The sequence below is a fragment of the Solenopsis invicta genome, chromosome 5 (genome assembly GCF_016802725.1).
Source record: "Solenopsis invicta isolate M01_SB chromosome 5, UNIL_Sinv_3.0, whole genome shotgun sequence".
Taxonomy (NCBI): domain Eukaryota; kingdom Metazoa; phylum Arthropoda; class Insecta; order Hymenoptera; family Formicidae; genus Solenopsis; species Solenopsis invicta.
This window is the reverse complement of record NC_052668.1, coordinates 7,113,959-7,136,634: the sequence shown is the minus strand read 5'-3', so window position 1 is coordinate 7,136,634 and position 22,676 is coordinate 7,113,959. Positions and strand designations below refer to the sequence as shown.

General features: G+C 29.9%; 1 protein-coding gene across 19 annotated transcripts in view; it reads left to right on the top strand.

Moving 5' to 3' along the window:
- Positions 1 to 22,676, top strand: part of LOC105207511 (heterogeneous nuclear ribonucleoprotein R) — a 117,251-nt gene that overhangs the window by 88,984 nt on the left and 5,591 nt on the right. For 9 of the 19 annotated variants that reach the window (XM_039449857.1, XM_039449854.1, XM_039449851.1 and 6 more), the window contains one exon: positions 3,976 to 4,141. The exons of 2 other annotated variants lie outside the window; for them this stretch is intronic. In XM_039449857.1, the coding sequence (XP_039305791.1) occupies positions 3,976 to 4,141 (166 nt within the window). Of the gene's footprint in view, positions 1 to 3,399; positions 3,543 to 3,975; positions 4,142 to 22,676 lie in introns of those variants that run through there. 8 more of the 19 variants (XM_039449867.1, XM_039449856.1, XM_039449855.1 and 5 more) reach the window with 3 other exon arrangements.

Sequence of the window (22,676 nt, the reverse complement as noted above, 5' to 3'; positions counted from 1 at the left end):
TTTCCTAAAATGCTTAGTTTTCGAGATATTTCGCCGTCCCGGAACTTTTCTCGCACCCTGTATATATAGTTGTAATGAATTATTTGACTTTAAATAATGACATCAATAATTGAAGTTGTAATAACGAAGGCTTGTTGCTTAGAAAATCATGCAAATTAATATATTTGTGTATTTTTTCTAATATTTTTAAAAGATAAAAATTTGTTCAATTTTGCAATATTAACAATCAGTTAAGAAAAATTAATATAGGCAGTTAAATGTCCAAATACAAACAGTTATTAAATACGTATGTTAAATATATAAATACATAACAATTAAATAATAATCTATTATGACTGGAAAATGTATTTAAATTAAGAAAAACGGTTGATTTAAGTGCCTCGGTGATCGAACTGATTAAATGTAAGATATCCACACGGAATGGAGGGGGATCTAAGTTCAAACCTGGCCTAATATTTTTCGTTACAAAAATCTTTAGAATTTTTGGAATAGGGAGCTTTATAGAGAATGCTTGTAGGCATCACAATTATTAAATTGACTAGCAATTTTTTTGTGATATTACGTTTCTTGTTCTATTTAATAGCTGCGTTTTGAAGTCGGGCGAACATACGGTCAGCAGTTTGGTGAGACTTATAAATATATATAAAATCACTTAGAAAATTATTATTGAGTATTAAGACCTGTTTTCGATCGTTTAACCATTTTTCTTAATTTAAATGTGTTGATAAAAATGAAATTTCTTCAACGTATTTGTATATTTAAGTGTACACACAAACACACACACACACACATTTTAATTATAATTTAAATGTTTGTATATTTAATCTTTTACATAGATTCAACGTTGATAACAGTCATATTTTAACATTCAATATTGTTACATTTCAATGTTTAACAACGTTTTTTTTTTTAATGTTCTGTGCTGTATGGCAGAGAGTGAGAAAGGAGGTGGGAGTGAAAGAGAATAGGGATAAAGATCAGGAAAGAATACTGTTAAGAGCGCAATATATAAATGTATTGTATTTACAATAGACCCTATATGATTACTAACATCAAAACTTTGATACTAAGATCAGACCTTGTAATCCGAACACATTGCCACTTTCAAATTGCTTGCAAATCATATCTGAGCCATGGTAGACCCATTCTAAATTTTTTAAGCAAGATACAGCCGGGAAAAGCAATTTAAACTCTAAAAGAGAAAAAAGGAATAAAAGGAAAAGAGAAAAAACATAAAAGCGGAATACATGGAATAAATGGAGTAAAACCGAAGACTTCAAGAGAATATTCATAAATCCTCCTTCAAGGAAGAAGATTGCACATTTTATAGTATTGCAGGACCCCTTAACATTATTCCACCGCTCACTATTATTCTAGCGCAGCTTCCGAAGACTTGCAGATGTAGGCAGAAAGGCAGTGTACAGGACTTTTATATAGTATGTAGTGTGTGTACACGCACACATACGTGCGCGCGCGTGCGCACATACCTAAAATATACATACGACACGCGCGCGCGCGCGCGCGCGCGCACACACACACACACACACACACACACACACACACACACACACACACACACACACATACACACACACACATGTATAATCATGTATCGTCGTCTTTTATACATTACAGTTTCCAATGTACGAGTAATTTGTTTTTTTTTTTTTCGTAGAGCGACGTTGCGTCTCGTGGCTCGGATATGATGTTACAATTTTTTCTATATCAAGTTGCAGGGTTATCCAAACATGATAAAAGGGAGCGTATGGGCGTCCTGCGCGAAAGAAAGAATTTATTTTATTTTATTCTATTTATTTTTATATTTTACATTGCGATCAACTTTTTCTCTTGGCAGTGTCTCACTATAACGATAACATATCACATGTGCACTCAAATTTTTTTTTACATGTTGTCCTTGTTCTGTATACATGTAGTTAGCCCTATTGCTTTAGAGGAGAAACTAGAGACAAACGAGGAAAACCTTTTTCTAATTGTTTATTATCTTATTCCTTATTCTTAATTTGATTTATTATTAATTTTAAATGTAATCCCTATCGTGCTCGATGATTTCGTTTGTCTCTCTGAGGAAGTGTATCAGTCTCTTCCAGACATCTTTTATCGAGATATCTATAAATTATTTTCAATTTATCATTTTCCTTTTGCTGTATTTTATCCGATATTCAGGATATCATGTTTTTTTATGCATTAGTTTCCTATTTTTTTACACGAGTTTTTATTAGCAAATTGTATCATTGTATACATTTTCTGTTTTATATAACATCGAGTTTTTTTACTTGAGAATAATGAAAATATTCAATTTTTAATTAATTTCTCTGTTATTGAAATTTAATTTAAATTAAAAATATGAATGCAATAGAACGATTCATTCTCATTCAATTTGAGAATATCTTTTTCCAACTTGAGATTACATGATTTTTTCTTCTATCAGTTTTGTACTGTTAAACTGCGTATAAACAACGTTCGTTGTGATCATTGGATTCTGTAATTTAATTTCTTGCAGGAAGAGCTTTAGATAAATTTTTGCATTCTTACTATTTATATTCTATATTTGAAAAAACAATCTTATCGACAAATCATAAATGCGTTACATAGACTAGTATAATTTAGTCAAATTAACAGCTGTAATATAGAATAATCTACAATTTTTTTCATAATTTTTTGAAAATAAATGTAAATCCATTCTTAATTTAATTTAAATACATGAATTACGAACGTTAATTCAAGTATATATATATATATATATATATATATATATATATATATACAATTGAAATACATGAATACTTGAAATAAACATATGAATTAATTAATTTAATTAAGTTATAAACTTAGTGTTAAATTGTTAATTTTTTTGTCGGTTATTATTAGATATCTTGTATTTTGTAATAATAGCATGATACATAGATCATTTTGTTTCAACAAAGAAAAACAACTCCGTCAACACTAAGTTTCCTGTTATTAAGCAGGAGGAAAAGTTTGTCGCAAATTCTAAATAGCAGTATTGGAATTAAGGAATGATAAACGTCATTCAAATCAACAACCTATTCACAAGTTATTTTTTGTCGTAATTGTGCGTGACAATTAATGATATTTTATATTGATATTTTATAATTTGTACACTGAATTGTGCATAGGTATGATAAAGACCAACGAAGATAAATGAATAGATAACGGAATAGAGAGGATTGCGCCCCCAGTATATAGCACCAGTGAATACGTTTTGCAGTTCTCGCTTTGGCAGTTCTTCCACCATCCTTAACATCCATGTATATAAAAACCATAGCTTACGCTTAAATTACAATTTTTTTTAACGCTTTATAACAATGCTGCTGCTGCTTATTTATATATAATACGCCTTTTGGTTGAATTTTGTTTTAGCTGCCAGTGCAATAGATTGTGTCGCTTAAAAGTTCCTACGCCAACCAATCAGTTCGCTTTTCGCTTTACTACATTGGATAACTCTGCTAACTCCTACTGCTGTATGTAAAAGACGTGGTTAGTAAAGATTTGGTTACAGGTGATTCTTTTCTGCCACGTTCTTCCACTTTTTCTTTTTCTTTTTTTGTCTTTTTTTTCCTTTCCTATTAACTTTCTCGTTTCCTGCCTCTCTGTCGTTTACTCGTTTTTCTTCACACTATGCTGTCGTGGAGATGTATACGTATATATAAAAACCTTATGTGTACGTTTACACTTCATACACAAAATGCACATATATGTATTGAAAAAGAATTCTGACTATTCAGCGACATGTCGACTGATTCTTATTTTTATTATTTTTTATTGTATCTTAAAGGTTGTTACTGTGAAATGTATTATATATAACTGAATCATATACAAAACAGAAGAGACATGTAAAGATATTTAAGAAAAGAAAGTCAATGAAACATAAATGTGATTCAAATGTAATGCAAATAATTGTGCAATTGTGGGATAATAAGTTGGTTATTTGGGTAGGCTGGACGTGGCCGTGGAGTAGTGCCACGTGGCCGAATCGGTGGCCCGCAAGCCCGTGGGCCAGTCAGGGGGGGACGCAACCCCGCAGCTTCAGGGGCCCGTGGGGTCCAGCGGCTGGCCGCTCGTGGGGGGGTCCGCGCCAAGGGAAGTTTACCAGGTGAGGATGGTCTGTATCTCCTCAATAAACCGTCTTTTACACTTTTTACATTTAATTTTAATAGAACACATGCGTGCGCGCATGTTTTGCGCAAAATTTTTTTTAAAATTTACTTTCTAAATCATGTTAGTTGTAGACCAACATGGATTTTGAAGAATTTTATTATAATTTCAGTAAAATTTTTTGTAATTTACTACAATATTTAAATACAATACTATTTATATTTACTAATCATTTATTATACCATATAAATATTATAATTTTAATAAAATTGTAGTAAAATTTAATCAAATTTTAATAAATTATATGTATTAATTATACTAAATTATACAAACAAGTAAAGAATACAATTACGATGTTACTAATTCTCTTTCCATTTGGCGAATTACATCGAAAATGAGTTGATCTAAACGTTTTATTCATTGCGCTTTGTAAATAGTATTTTTTTAATGTTTAAAATTTCAAGAATTCTTATTATAGATAATAAGAGTTAAAGAAAGATACTTTGTCACGTAATTCCGCGTAGCACAATTGATAACTGCGAGACTTGGTAATACCATGGCTGGCGAAGATGTAGGATCAAAACTTATGCTTGTTAACTTTTTTTAACTTTTTTAAGGATCTTAACAAATTCAAAACCGGACGAATTGTCTTGCAACATGAAAAAGCTTCATCTTAGGTCATTATGTTTAGTTCATATAACTTTCTTGACTTGGATTTTTATTGTATTTTCTAACGTTTTCTGCAGAAGCTGTTTTGCTTTTATTAAATTTATTATTAAATTTATTGATTATATCCTTTTACGTGACATTTAATACGAAGTGGGCTCTGAATTTTTTATAGAATTATAGAGAATGTGACTGTTTGACCTACTATGACTGCTTCCAATTAACTACATTTTTTTAGAGGAAAGTCGCCAATACTGGCACCTTATTTTTCAATATTTTTCAAACAAAAGCTAAAAATATAGTTTTAACAATATAAATACAACAAATACTAGAAAGTGTCTTCTATCAGATGATATAGCAGTTTTTGTAATTCCTTTTCGTATTTTTTAATAATGAATATTTTTGCAACATAATCCAAAAAGATCATCTGAAAAATTGTGCTCTAAAATTGGCACCCTAGGCAGTAATACAAAATTTTAGACACGGCCCCGTAGAGAAGGACTTAAGTATAAAATAAATTGATAAACCAATTGTAAGTAATAAAATGTATTTTTCTCTATTAAACATTAAAATTTATAAAATTAGAGGTTAGAATTGAATTCTTACCATTTTATACGTTTTTTGGCACCTTATTAATGAGTTATTAAAGGATCTGTTGTATCTGACGCTATTTTTCTATTTTATAGTATAAAAGAAAATATGAAAATATTCATTAAAACGTCCGTTAAGACTCCTGATTAGTTGCCACGAGTTGAAGTCGTGACGTCATAAGTGAAAAATCACGTAAAAGTTCTTTTGTGTTATTTATAATAAAACAAAATAATGAGATTGCTTTAAAACACTTGTAAAAATGGGCCTCAAGTATTCTTTTCTCCCTTGACAATCAGCACAGATTTCTAAACTACACTAGATTACTAACTTAGGTAGTGGGGAGTGAAGTAACCAATGAGTTTTATCCGCATTGCAAATGGCCGAACTTTCGTTCAATTCATATGTTTTGTATATTTCTGTCATCGTGTTATATTGTGTGTATTAAGAAACGTGTTAAAAAAGAAATAGAAAATTAATCTTTAAAATGACACAAATTTGCTGTGTAAAATATTGTAAAAATATTTGACGACCAGGTTTATATTTCTTTACGTACGTACATACATATATATCACAAATTTCTGTTCTGTACGAAACTATGTTTGATAAATTATTTTATTTGACGTTAAATTATGTTATTTAAGTTTCAATATTTTGTACTTATTTATTATTTTATGAGAAATTTTATGTTGTAAATATTTGTAATATGATACCCATTTATGAGAAGTATTGGAGAAATGGATTTATACAGTTGGAGATAATTTTACGCCTGTAAAACAGCGTAATCTGTAGTGATCATTTTACTTCAAAAGATTATGAGGTAAGACCAGGTGCCTACAAACCAAGGTTAAAAGAATACTCGGTGCCAATTTGCCATGACAACAATGACGCTACATTTTCCGAAGAAGAAGCATACACCTTTCGATACATCTTTCGTGAAGTTGGCGCGATTGTTCGTGTCACAAATGGCGGCATATCCTATGCATGCTTCAATTTTGCTATACCCCCTACTACCTAAGTTAACGATTTAGTGTAGTTTAGAAATCTGTGACAATTAGTAAATAGTCGTAAAAAACACGAGAAGTAAAGCTTATTTAGACAGAAAAACACACGACAGCTGTTTGCAAGGAGAAAAATATGCTTTTACGTATAAAATTCGAAGATAACTTCACTTGAGACTTTTTTACGAATTTGGTAAATACGAGACAAGTTCACATTTTTACAATGAAACATAATAACGATATGACATGCAAGATAAAAATTCATTACGTTTTACGCTAATTAATATTAATTTTTTTTTGTGATACTACATCGCTACCGCCAATGCCGGAATTTTCGATCGACTACTGAGGAATCTTACATTTTTCAAGGGGTTAAATTACTCTGAGGCCCTAAAATGATTCCTAAGTTTGGGAGTTTTTTGTGAGTAAATGAATAATGTTATTTAAAATTTGCTTAGAGTTTTATTGTACAGTTGTGTTAATTTTTATTTACTTTTTATTCTATTTATTATTTTTTGTTTATTATTTTACATATTGACTGTTTTATTGATTACATTCTTTTATATCTTCTTTTTATATCATTTTGACTATATTATTTTGACTATATAAACTTTTATTTCACGTTGCGAAACTTTAAGGGGTTATAATAAATTTTACTAAATTATGTTAAATTTTATCAAAATTATAATATTATATTTATAGTATAAAAAATAATTAATAAATATAAGTGCACTATATAAGTGTACTTGTATAGTAAATTATAATAAATTTTGATTGTATGTCATGTTCTATTACTCTGTCAATTAATAATTTTTTATTGTTTTATATGTACGTTACATTATTATAGGATTTGTATCAAATTATTATATAACCAGGAATACTTTCTGTATAATCAACTATTTGTGAAAGTTTCAGGAAATGTATCTGTGTACGCATAAAGCTTCAACAAAAAAATCTTATAAAAATATTTCATTTGACTATCATTTTATACAGATAAATATATTAAAATATATGCGTATCTTAATAGAAAACTAAATTTTTATTTTTATATAATTAATAACACATTAATATCTACATTTAATATCTACTATTTAATATCTACATATTAAATAGTTCAAAAAGAATTAAAAAGAATTTAACAAGCACTGATTTTGATCCTGCATTTTCACTATGTATGGTATTAGTTTCGCGCTTACTGATTATGCTAAAAAAAGACGTTGTTGCCGAAGCGTTTTTCTTTAAGCCTTATAACTTAATAAATTTATAACTAAAATAAATTCTTAAAATTTTAAACATTAAAGAACATTGTTTAAAAGGCGCATTGGATAAAACAGTTAGATATGGTTCAACTTATTTTGGTAGATTCACCATGTGGCAGGAGAATAAAATCCGATGTCATATCTATGTTCTTCTCTTGTAAATTATTTTTGTACTAATCTTAATTGTACTAATCTTTCTTGAAATTACAGTAAAATTCTTCGAAATCCCATGTTTTACAACCATGATTGTAAAAATAAAAATTCTAAGAGAAAATTTTCTCTGATATAATCATGAATCATTACGATACATTTGTATTCATACTGTTTTCACTCTTACCGTGTGAACATTTTATGAATGATAAATGTTATCAAGACATTGTTTTTGAATACTTATAAAAAAATGTACATTGATTATTTAATATGAAGCAATTAGTTAAATGTTAGAGGGAAGAGGGAAGGTGAAGGAGAGAGATTCAGAACTTTTTTTATACTATTTTATTAATATATTATTTTAATTTGCTATTTTGCGGAATTAATACAAAAAGGATATACAAAGAGAATTATAATATAATTAAAATATAAAAGAGGCCAAGAGTGATCATAGCAGAATCTTAAGGCTCAATAATAAGATATTACTTAGAATATAAAATGTGATGTAATATAATTTTACACTTAACTTTTAATATTACATTATAAGCTGAAGTATTTTCTTGGTTATTTTAGCGCTGATTATTATCATAAAAGGAATGTGTGGCTTCATGTAAAAGCGACGAATTTGTAAGTGATAGGTCGCAAATTTGAACCATTCTATATACATGAACTTTTTAATTTGTGACCTTTAACAGGAATCATAGAGGAGCTCTTTAGATCTAAGCTGCGTATTGAAAATCAATAGTATACGTAACGAGAACTATAGATTTTTAGTACTAGCAGTACTATACATTGAAACAGTTCTAGGTGATGTATAGTATAGAACTGATGGTCTCACCCGCTTCCATTACTACTACCATTACTACTACTATTACTTTATCATAAAATATTTCGCAATAGTTCTTGGTAAATGTATATAAAGTCTTTTTTTTTATAACTATTGCTCTTGTAGTAATATAATATAATATTTATGTAATATGTAATATAATATGTAATATAATATTTGCGATTTTATACAAATTATCACATTACATATGCGCGCGCGCACGCGCACGCCACGCACACACACATACACATACACACGCAAGGTGTTCTAAAACTAATGATAAGTATTTTAAAGACAGATCTTTGAAAGATTTTAACGAAAATTCTAATACCAAAATTTAGAGGATTTAATAGTTTTTAAATGGGAAGAGTTTAAAGATTACGAATGACAGGACTAGAATTTTGTGTGCTCAGAGATAGCAATGTGCTCTTCTAATCGAATTCCTTTAGTAATAATAAAATTATTGTAAATATGGAATAAAAGTTTTATTAATGAATTAATTCTGTTTATCTATAATAAATTTAATATAAAATCAGATAAATATTTGCAACAGTTTAATAATTATGTTAATAATGATATATCAAATATCAAAATTGTCAAAATGTCAATCATTATTATTTATTTGGCTCATACGATAAAAATCTATGTGAGATTGTCCTATAGAGATATTTTTTTATCATTACTAGAGATTAGATATTAATGTAGGTAGAATATGCACATACGATTACATTAATGTGCGAAAATAGACAATTTTTCTGCAGAGATAATGAGGCTAATTGTACGCGATTATAGACTTGCATGCTAAATACGAATTCGTTACCCAAATTTGTCTATCATGTTACAATTTTGAGGGGTCACATAAAAGAATATGTCTATAAAGAAAAAAATCGAGAATAGAATAGATTTAGGAAACAAAATCGTCGAAGTATTACATTTTAAAGTTAAAAGTTTATACTTTTATATTGTGTTAACAAAATTTAGAAAAAAATTTTGCTGCGAGTACTATTACACCATAAAAATCCTGAAAATCATCGTTTTTTACTTCTTTAACATCATTTTTTTTCTTAAAATTGTGCATATTCTATCTTAACGCTATATTAATATCCAATCTCTAGTAATGATAAAAAAATGTCTTTATAAGCCGATCTTACATAAAGTCGTACGAACCATATAAACGGTAATGATTGACATTTTGACAATTTCGATATTTGACACATCAACATCGACATAATTAAACTATTATATGCAAATATTATTTATATGATTTTATATTAAATTTATTATAAATAAACAAAATTAGTATTTTAATAAAATGTTTATTACGTATTTTTACAATAATTTCATTATTATTATATTAAAGGCATTCGATTAAGAGAGCAGTTTTAAAAAAACTGCAAAATTTGATTTTTTTACAAAAAATATTCATAAAATTTTTAATTTTTGAAGTAATAAATCAACAAAAATTTAGAGTTGTATTCTTATGATAGTATACTTTTAGGTAAAAATTAGTTTTATAGAAGGTTGTTCGATTTTGAATGGTTTGTGTACCCTTAAAGTTAGCGTGGGGTCTTTTGGACCTTAAGTAACCGTTATGGGTTAAAAATTATTATAGCTTATAAGTTTTGGTATTAGAATTTTTGTCTTAAAATCTTCCAAAGAATCTGTCACTAAAATATTTATCGTCAGTTTTGGAACACCTTATATATATCATATGAATCTTTAATTGCTATAAATAGTATTCTCTACGCTAGAAAGCTTTTAGATATTCTCTTTTGTTTTTCAATAAAAATTGTGCGCTTCTTCGATATGCTGTTATATAAAAAAAGAAGGACTGCAATACATTTGAACAAAGTTATTTTCCGGATATTTTTTCATCAAATTATTTCATCAAAGATAGCAATTTTTCTTAATATCTTTCTTGTATATATCACATCAATTTCTTGTATACAAAAATATATTTCAATGTTAATGTTTATAGAACGTTTATCTCCTCACTTCCAACATGCGACAATTATAATTAAGGAAAACCTTAAATGACGAAACTTTTAACATTACTTGGTAATTTGTTGTATTTGACTACAATTATAATTGTAACTATATTTGTAACTATAATTCTGCTGTTCGCCTAAAGCACATGTTCAAACATCTTTTTGCATGCCTGACAACGATGACTGCTGGACGGTTGTAGCTTGCCGCATTTGGCAGTGGGCTGAATTCAGCTATCTTTATAAATTAATAACGTTAATTATTGCGAAAACCGTAAAATGATACAAGACTTTTTGATTCAGTTTAATCTGCTCTATCTGCCATAAACGTTGTTATACCTAATGTCAGACATTCTATATATTTTCACTTGAGTGTTATCGGGAAAAATCGAAAAAATCTGTACCCATTTCACTAAGAGAAAACTCTAAGCGTTGGGCAAAAACTCGTCTGTTTCGTGTTGGTTCCGCCCACGGTTTTAATCATTATAACGGGTGACATAATCGATGCGGTATCAGAACATACTCTTACGATGATTGTTTTACAAAATAATACCGTCGAACGGTTTAGTTCAATATTTTTGAAGGAAGTGTGTAATTTAAATATATTACGATTTCGATTTGACATCACATTGAAATGTAGAGATTAGTTTACCTGCACAGTTTTCTAAGCTTGGGCCCAAACATGTCATATACTACTGTGTCCAAAAAGTAAGGTGACATTGCATTTATTTCGAAAATTCTTTATTTATTCTTGCAAATCAATTTCGTCCCCTTCAAAGTAATCCCCCCCCTGATATAATACACTTATTCCAACGGATTTTCCAATCTTCGAAACAGTTGTAATAATCGATTTCAGGAATGGCCTTTAGCTCCTTCTTCGCAGCGGCTTGAATCTCTTCTATCGACTCGAAACGGTGTCCCCATAGCCAGAAGTCGCATGGAGCCAAATCAGGTGTATACGGTGGTTGTGGAACGATATTAGTCGAGTTTTTGGTTAAAAAATCACGAATCACCGTTTCGAGTCGATAGAAGAGATTCAAGCCGCTGCGAAGAAGGAGCTAAAGGCCATTCCTGAAATCGATTATTACAACTGTTTTGAAGATTGGAAAATCCGTTGGAATAAGTGTATTATATCAGGGGGGGATTACTTTGAAGGGGACGAAATTGATTTGCAAGAATAAATAAAGAATTTTCGAAATAAATGCAATGTCACCTTACTTTTTGGACACAGTAGTATATTTACGTATACGGATTGAGCAGCGTGCTACACTTTTCTCACCATGCTGACCATATGCGCGATCGTGAAGTTTCAATGAATTGAGTAAAAAATGTAGAGAATTTCTTGTTTTAGCCTTGAACATCATGGATTTTCATGAAAGTTTACAGGAAGCCAGATATTTTTGAAATCTTACTTTTATACTTTTAATTTCATCTTGCTTTTTCTAACAAAAATTATTTTTTTTATCACTTAAAAGAAATTTTTAGTAATATAAAATATCGACAATCGATTGGCAACAGTAAACAATAAATATAGCATATACATCCATTTACATCTTGTGTACTTGCCATTTTTTTTATAAAGACAAAAAATGTAAAGTACATTATTTTAAATTGGCGTTGTGTGTTTAATCGTTTTCTATACTGTATTTTAAAGTATGCTGCATTATTGCGGTCAAATTATTATATACCATTTAATTCATATTATTTTTTTTTAGTACTTTTTATTAAAATTTAATATTTAAAACTCAAGTTTTTTTATATGATGAATGAATATTAAAAGATATAATAAAATAAATTTATTTTAAAGCTGCATTAAAAGATTTTCTAAATCTTACCTGAAATTTTGATTAAATTTGGAAGCAAAAATTCTCAGAAAATTTTTTTACATTTGTAACATACTCTAAATGCATACTCTGATTTTACACAAATAAAAAAGCTTTCTATTCTGAAAAGTTAATACTTTGTAAAATTTTATACTTTGTAATGTTGATAATTCCGTCACTTTAAGATTTCTTTAACTGCTCTAAAGATAATTAACATATTGATTTTAGAATATGTGAAAAGATTAATGATATATTTGTAATTTGTTAAATAAATGAAATCCTAGGTGTGTATATACAACACACACACACACACACACACACACACACACACACACGCACGCACGCACGCACGCGCGCGCGCACGCACACGCACACACACACGCACGCACACACACACACAGGGGAAGCTTGGTAGTCCCGGACATTTGAATAAAATACACAAAAGATTACACATAATACTTTCACATTTATTATTACACTTAAGATTTACTTTAGGACTATTTCAATCATTTTAATAAAAATAAATAAAAGCATCTTCATTTAAATAGTAACAATACGATAATGTTAGCCTCTAATTTTTGACAGTGGAAGAAACGGCGGGTAACCTGGACATACTTATTAATTAAAAGTAAGAAATAATGAGCTTAAGAGCTACGCAGGATGTAAAACGCAAATAAATAAGTCCAGCATAAATCCAAGATAAAGCAAACGTTTTGACCTTTAATGACTTCTTCAGTACAGATTTAACACTCTATAAAACAAATTTACAATATAGAAACAAACAAATGAAAGTCAAAATTAAATCGAGTTACCAAACAAATAGAAACTGTAAGATATCGTGATGTACATCTTCCTTCAAGGTCTTATCATATTAAACAACCTCAGCGAACGTATTCAAAGACAAGTTTTGGAAAGTTGGCATGATTTGATTGCTAACCGAAAATAAAGAAGAAATAAATAATTTAAAGAGATAAAAGAAAATAAAGAAAAATAAAATAAGAATAAAATAAAAAAGGGTTGTATAAGTCATGAATTAAAAATGTAAAAGAGAACAATATAAAATCAATAAAATAGATGTAATAGAAACTAAGAATTGAAATTATCTCTAAGCTCCAAAACTTGTGTTTTAACCTTGTGAGATGGAATATAACATCTTAGAAAGTTCAGTTACAAAAATGAGGACCAAACGAGATAGCCTCGGCAGACCGAACGCAAGAATAGAAGGAGGAGGGATGACGAACTTAAAAAGGGAAAATACGCTTGAGAATAGGAAGATACGCATCCGAGAGGAGTTCGGTATCACGTTGTTTATTGAGTTTATGTAATTGTTTTTTAATGTGTAACATTTCGGATATAGATCTTTCAACGCGGACATTTTAGACAAAGAGCCATCTTAAAAGATGGCTCTTTGTCTAAAATGTCCGCGTTCTCTCAATCAAATTCGTGGTTCTCTCCAATGCGATGTAACGAAATAACTGAGGGAGGACTGGCTTTTCTAATATCCGTTTTATGTTCACTCTTGTTTTTAATTGGCATTTTGTCTGTCCCACATAAGAAGACTTGCAGTCTTTACAATTAATTTTATAGACCACGTCATTACAAGAATTATGTTAAAAGATCTATATCCGAGATGTTACACATTACAAAACAATTACATGGACTCAACAAACAAAGTGATACCAAACTCCTCTTGGATGCGTATTTTCCTATTCCCGAGCGTATTTCCCCTTCTTAAGTTTATCATTCCTTCTCCTTCTATTCTTTCGTTCGGTCCGCCGAGGCTATTTAATTCGGTCCTCATTATTTGTGAAACTGAACTTTCCAAGATGTAACATTCCATCTCACAAGGTTAAGACACGAGTTTTGGAGCTTAGAGGTAATTTTAATTTTTAGTTTCTATTACATCTATTTCATTCATATTGTTTTCTTTTACATTTTTAATTCATGACTTGTACAGTCTATTTTTATTTTATTCTTATTTTATTTTTATTTATTTTCTTTATCTCTTTAAATTTTTTATTTTCTCTTTGTTTTTGCTTACAATTTTATAAGTTATCGTTTTAATTTTACCTTTTATTTGTTGGTTGGTAATCAAGTAATGTCGATTTTCCAAAACTCTTGTCTTTGAATACGTTTGTTGAGGCTGTTTAATATAATAAGATCTTGAAAAAAGATGTACATCGCGATATCTTACAGTTTCTATTTGTTTGGTAATTTGATTTAATTTTGACTTTTATTTGTTTATTTTGATATGTCTATATTGTAATTGTTATGTTTGTTTTATAGACTGTTAAATCTGTACTGAAGAAGACCGTCATTAAAGAAACGTTTGCTTTATCGTGGATTTATGCTAGACTTATTTATTTGCGTTTTACATCTTGCGTGGTTCTTAAGCTCATTATTTCTTGCTTTTAATTTATTTATATGAGCCTTAATCATTGTTTATATTGTTTTTTATACTTATTAATGAGAGTTTAAGTGTTTTTTTGATTTTGCAAAAATCTCAATAGTAATAAATATTTGTCGAATCAATGCAAGCTTTAAAAGCTCAATCTTTACATTTATGGAATTGAATTCTATCTTTTTCAAACGTTTTTGCGCCTATGATACATTGAAAGAATGCTGTATCTTTATCACATTCTATACCTTTATTACAATTGATGAATCAGGAATAGATTTTTTTTGTTTTTAGTTTTTTATCTTTAATGGCTTTATTTTTTCCTACAGGATAATTCTTGTATGAAAAAGATGTTAAAATCTCACTTTTTCCTTTGTCCACATTAGCACATTATAAGACGCTTTTTAAGCGCATCAGGAAAATTGATATTTAACGATTAATATTTTGTTTTGCGAGACAGAGCAACACTTTTCTGCGTAAAAACTCGTCGAATAAGCCTAACTTCATCAAAATTGGAGATGAAGTGAGGTGTTCTAAATAATTATCATATATTTTAATATACTTCCCACGATAAAGCTAATTGTACAGAAACTGTATTCTCTGTTAAGGCTCCTAACTTCTCCGCCAAGAACTTTGCGTTGATGATAGTGATGTAGTATCGAAGAAAAAATTAGAATAAGCGTGAAACGTGACATGTTAACGATGAACTTTTGCTTTGTATATCATTTCATTATTATGTGTTTTATTGTAAAAATGTGACTTGTCCTCTTATTTTCCAAACTCATAAAAGTAAAGTTTTTTTGTAGGCCGTAAGTAAAGTTTTTTTGAATTTTATACATAAAAGCATATTTTTCACTCCTTTTAACAGCTGTTTATGTGTAGAAAAATTGTTGGCCATAACAAATCTTATTATAACTTATAATTCGACGACCCATGTGTCCCTGTAAAGACGTGTTCTTGGATAAATTCTGAGACGATTTTTCATGTATAAAAATTTTGTCCGATGCTTACTTTTTGAATAATAAGACGATAAACTTAGCGAATCATGAGCCGTGTACACATGGTAGACAAAGGAGGCGCAACTCACCGTCTGATGCGGGCGCTTACCCATATCGGATAGAGTTCCTAGAAGTAGAGAGTCTGGACATCTCGGGGTTCCACGTGATTGGATGCACGTGATTGTGCACCTAAAATGGCAGCACCAATACGGATCCCTATTTAATCCTCTTTAGCCAATGCGATAACAGCATACAACACGTTCAAGTGCACACAATGATAAACATACACACACATAAAGCTCACGTGCATACACTGACATATTCATCACCGACATTTTAGGGGCAGATGTCCAGACTCTCTATTTCTAGGGACTCTAATATGGTGAGTTGCGCCGCCTTTGTTTACCATATGTACAGTGCGCTAACGCTGCGCTAATGGGTGTTCATGGAGCTTGCTATAGCTATCGCGCTATTGGCTACGCGAACAGTATCAATAGCGTTTGCGTTTACAGCATCGACAGTGAGCTCCACGAACGTACCCATAGTAGGTAGCTTGACTTACCAACACTGAGTCGATAATGATGAACGCCCGTGCGCGCGCGTTTATTCGAAAGAGACATAAATAATAAATATTTGGTACGGAGAATATACGTTACTGATTCTCTTAGTTATCCTCTTCTTTCTTCTTAGTTTAATTTAGGTTAAATATTTTTATTATTTATGTTAAAATGTCTACATGTTAAGCTGCATAATAAAATAAATAGTAAAATTAAAATTCAACACACGACTTTGATACTTTGTTTTCAATTTTAAATATTAATTTATTTAGTTTAATGTAATTATGTTTTTTTCTATTGCGTATAAACAATATTCATATAATTACATACGCAAAATTGTTAACGCCGAAATGCACGCAGAATAATCTCTGTTACGTTATGTTTGCACCGCTTGTAGATCTATCCGTATAAATTTGATTCAGTATTATGTTATTTTTGCACAGACAGAGATATACATAACAACAAAGATAAACGTGTATGAAGAGGTGGAAAAGGTAAAAGAATAAGTCATTTATTAAAATTAAAAATATATTGGTTCTTTAATATTTTTTTTTTTTTTAAATTAAATTTTGCATTTTTGACAAATGTTCCACCGTTAAATAATTTGGTGGTTCTGAAAAGAACCGTTTGAAATAATACTGGCACCAGCTAATAGTCAGTCCAGTATCCTTCCCGTGCAACCACTTGCTGCAATCGCCTCTCTACCGAATCGTTTAAATGTGCAAAATATTGAGGCTTATGTCTCAAATTTTCCGAGTTTTTGGCATGTGCAATCAGTTGTTCTCTAGTTCTCTCATGTCTCATGGATAACTAAGAGAATCAGTAACGTATTCTTCGTGCCAAATATTTATTATTTATATCCCTTCCAAATAAACGCACGCGCGCGGGCGTTATCGACTCAGTATCGGTAAGTCAAGCTACCTACTATGACCCAGCGAATTATTGACACGCACTGTACACGGCCCGTGATTCGCTAACTTTATCCTCTTATTATTCAAAAAGTAAGCGTCGAACAAAATTTTCGTACAGGAAAAATCGTCTCAGAATTTATCCAAGAACACATTTTTAGATGGACACATAGGTCGTTCTGATTCACCCTGTATATATAATTTCTTTTATTTAACAAATTTACATGTTTAATGAATAATTTTATTAGATTTTGCATTATTCGAGGAGATAATTAAATTTTGATTTTTTTACAGATTTGCTAATGACAGATATTTTCAGTCAGCCTGAGATTTTCAAAGCGCATAATAATTAGTTTGCCAAACGATTGCACATACATTGTCACGTAATGTTCATCTTAAAGTAAACGTACGATCTACTCTCCTATCAAGGTACCCAAGTCCCATCCATTTGATAGTAATAAAGCAGTAGGTTAGACATTTTACCCATATATCATGTATCAATTTGAAAATCTATGATTCCTACAACTTTATAACGTCAATAAAAAAACATCAAAACTTATTTTATTGTTATAAGCCTGTCATTTCACATGATTATAACAGTACGTATAAACATTTTACGAACACTACATTGACACGAGAACTCTCGATATTTTCTTCACCTTCCTTCGTACAATATTTTACAAGCGTTTCACATATGATGTAAAAAGATCGCTCCTTAATTTAATATTAACCCCTTGAGTGTGAATGACGTCATGGAATTAATTGTTTTTTTTAATAAATATTATTAAAATTGTCTGAAAATAATCTTTTAGGGGACTTTTTAAGAATTGAGAATTTCAAATTTTTAGTGATACGTAATTTGAAACTCAAGTGATACGTATACTAATAAAAAATATTGTACCAAAAAATTCAAGTAGTACCTTTAATTTTCTTTAGAAAAAACATAATTATAAAGTTATGTAATCTAACTCAACTCCATACGTATTAAAAAAAATATATATGAAAGCTTTAAATTGCGTTAGTTAAAAGGAAAATATATATATTTCTCGAAACTGTTGTACAACCATTAAAAGAAATAAAACCCAAGTGGTATGTATCTTTGTATTTCTACTTAAAAGTTTTTCTGTTTTAATCCAAGTGATATATTTTAAAATAGACAAATATTTGATCGATAATGAAAACATGATATATTTTATTGGAAAATAAATCTTAATTATAAAAAAGTAACAAAATGAAAAATTAAAGAATAAAATGAGAAAATTTAATTAAAATAAAAAAATTTTAATGTAAAGAAACTTTACGCTGCTAAACCTCAAAATATAATAAAGTAATAAAGGTCACACATACACTGATTATATTCATTATTACTTATATAGTGTTTTCCTTATTCGATTTAACAGCACCAAGTTTCTTAATCGTTGGTAATTCACAAAGATTCTGTAGAAAATCAACAAGTCAAATTAGATTCTGTGATTATGATAATATACACGCGATAATAAAATCCAAAAGTTATATCCCATTGCGCTCTCAGTGGCGATACTCCCACTCCCGCCAATGAGAGAAAACTTTTGGTTGTGCCTGTCCATAGGTTGCACGCATACGTGGAAAGAAATTAATACAAATAGACACAGACTAACGGAGTTCGATGCTTCCTGGCTGCCTCTTCCAATCACTAAACAAAATCGAAAATTGCATTTATTTCACGGCCTTTTTTCTAAATTAAACGCTAAAAATTAAGATTTTTTTACAATATTTTATTTATTTCTCTATCACATGTTTATTTTTCATTAACATGTCATTCATTTTTAAGCACTACAAAAATAAATGCGACATTTTTATGAACTTTGTTTAGGTAACACGTATAAAACGTACAGTTTTTAATTACTTTTATTTCAGTATTGAAACAGTTAATCTCATTGTAATTGTACCAGCGTATCAACGTCTTCTAGTACAATGTATAGTTTTAATTTCATAAACATTCTTATTTTCAATTCACGAGTATACTACCTTAATCTCTTTTGCAGAAGTTCAAAATGATTGTTATCTCGACGCAATTAGGGTCGTTGCACCAGTCGCTGAATAGTCGCCAATAAATGACTGTTTAGAAAAATTATTAAAATAATAAGTCTTCAAAATAATAAACTGCAAAATTAATTGATATTGTTGAAATCTAATTTTCATGAAGATTTTATTACAATGTAATTTTTTATTTGAAAATATAATTGTATTAAGTTATTTTATGTTTATTCATTGACTGGTTCAATTTTTTATTTCATTGACTAGTGTAGTGACCCTATATCTGATATAATTTTATATAATCTCGGGTGCTCATAAGTCATATACAGGGTGTCCGTCCATAAATGTCCGAGCAAATATCTCGTAACTGGTTGAAGTTAGAAGAAAGTTTAATAAGGAAAATTTACATGGTTTTTAGTCGGCTACAAAATGCACGTAAAGAAATTTTTTTTACTCGTCACCTTTTGAGTTATGAAGGTCAATGTAGGTTTTTTAAATGGGTACCTATAATTTTTTTTGCATATTTACATAGTAGAGGTAATTTTCAATCAAAATTATATTAGGAATAAAATTGCTACGACGCATCGTTTACGAGATAATCGGCATGCAAAGTATTAAAGTAATAATTTGGATCGAGTATTGTTGAACAAATTTGGAATATCAAATAGGTTGAGAAAGTAAACATTGTTTTTTCATGAAATATTTATTAACAAATTAATTAAGAAATGGTTCGAAATTGTTACCATCATGATCGATACAGCATTCAACGCGTTTTATAATGTTTCTTATTGTTAACTGCAGCATTTCTGTTGTAATACTTTCAACAGCTCTAGTGATTTTATGTCGTAAATCTTCTTCATTTTCAGGAATAGTTGCATAAACAATATCCTTAATATACCCCCAACTTCTGTTGTAATACCACATCTCGAGCATATCACACTTTTCCGTAATTGTAAACATTGTTCTCACGCGCTCGTATGAAGTCTGTTATATCGAACAGGATCGCTGACCTTCAACTTTTCAAGATACACGACTGTTTGATTTGTAAATAAAGTATTTGTATAGCACGTAATATGAATTACAGGGTAGTATGAGTCTGTTAGTCAATCGTCTACATACGAGCGCGTGAGAACAATGTTTACAATTACGGAAAAGTGTGATATGCTCGAGATCTGGTATTTAAGTATGCGTAATGAAAATGAAGCACGATTACTTTATCAACAAAAATATCCAGAACGAAGAATACCAAATAATCGTACATTTCGACGAATTGAAGATCAATTGCGTCAAACAGGATCGCTAACAAGACAACGACGTACAATCCAAACAGATGAAGAAAAAGAGACAAGTGTGCTATTAAGTTTTATTGAAAACAGACGTACATCCATAAGAACAGTAGCACGTAATTTAGAATTATCGAAAAGTTACGTACACGCTGTACTAAAAAAATTCAAATTCAAACCGTTTCGTGATAATTTAGTACAAGCTTTACATGAAGGAGATGCAGATCGCTGATTAATGTTCTGCCACTGGCTTCGAGTTAATTATCGCACTGACTTTGGTTTTCTTAATAAAATATTATGGTCTGATGAATCTTGTTTTTCCAATTGTGGTATGGAAAATCGACATAACGTGCATACTTGGTCCGATGTGAATCCACATGCGAAAAGAGATAAAGGTTTCCAACGCAGATTTTCGGTGAACGTATGGTGCGGAATCATCGGAACAAAAATTATTGGACCTTTCTTTTCCATGGTCATCTTAATGGTGACAAATACTTGAAATTCTTGCAAACAACTTTCTCAGATTATTTACGCGATCTTCCATTATCAGTTTTTCGAAATATTATTTTTCAACAAGACGGTGCTCCAGCACACAATACACGTACTGTAATTAACTTTTTAAATAATAGATTTCCTAATTGTTGGATGGGTACTAATGGTCCTGTACGATGGCCACCGAGATCTCCGGACTTGACACCTTGCGATTTTTTCCTTTGGGGGTATATTAAGGATATTGTTTATGCAACTATTCCTGAAAATGAAGAAGATTTACGACATAAAATCACGAGAGCTGTTGAAAGTATTACAACAGAAATGCTGCAGTTAACAATAAGAAACATTATAAAACGCGTTGAATGCTGTATCGATCATGATGGTAACAATTTCGAACCATTTCTTAATTAATTTGTTAATAAATATTTCATGAAAAAACAATGTTTACTTTCTCAACCTATTTGATATTCCAAATTTGTTCAACAATACTCGATCCAAATTATTACTTTAATACTTTGCATGCCGATTATCTCGTAAACGATGCGTCGTAGCAATTTTATTCCTAATATAATTTTGATTGAAAATTACCTCTACTATGTAAATATGCAAAAAAAATTATAGGTACCCATTTAAAAAACCTACATTGACCTTCATAACTCAAAAAGGTGACGAATAAAAAAAATTTCTTTACGTGCATTTTGTAGCCGACTAAAAACCATGTAAATTTTCCTTATTAAACTTTCTTCTAACTTCAACCAGTTACGAGATATTTGCTCGGACATTTATGGACGGACACCCTGTATAGAATACGGGGCAGTCTCGTTCTGCGCGTTTGTTATCGTGTTTCTTGAACAAAAGCCTATGATCATGACATAACATCAGAGAGGACATGTTTTTCGACGGACTATTATTAATAAATAAATGTGTTTATTTATTTAACATTCTTACACCAATTTCTTATTTAATCCACATTATACATTTAATAATTTAATCCGTATGATATTACAGGTATCACTTGGTATATATTTAGATACACAGTCATAATAGACGTGCTGTTGAAACGTATGAAACGAACAAGATTTTCAAAAAGTGATGATAACGTATCTTAATGTAAAAATTGTACGCATTGGACTTTGCATTGCGATATTTCTGCTCGTAGGACACGGAGAAACAAAAATAAAAACACTTTTATTATACAATTCAAACTTAAACTATCGATTGAACCTATTCAGAACTTGATCGGTTCAGCCATTACTCCGATAATCTTGGGTGCTCGTAAATCACCAACTTGTGTAAGACACGGACGATTTCGCGTTACGCGTTTACTTGGCGCGACTGCGATTTAAATTATGGCCGCCTCAATAAGGATATTCCACGTCTATGTTCATGCTATATACTTATATTTGAGAGTAATATGTAATATGAACATAGACGTGGAATATTCTTATTGAGGTGGCCATAGTTAAAATCCCAATAGTTATAAAGAGATATGAGTATGTAGATTTGCAATTAAAACTTTTAAATTTTTAAAAATCTAAAATGACAAACTTATACATAAAAAAATATATTTTAAACAGTTAAAATATTTTTTT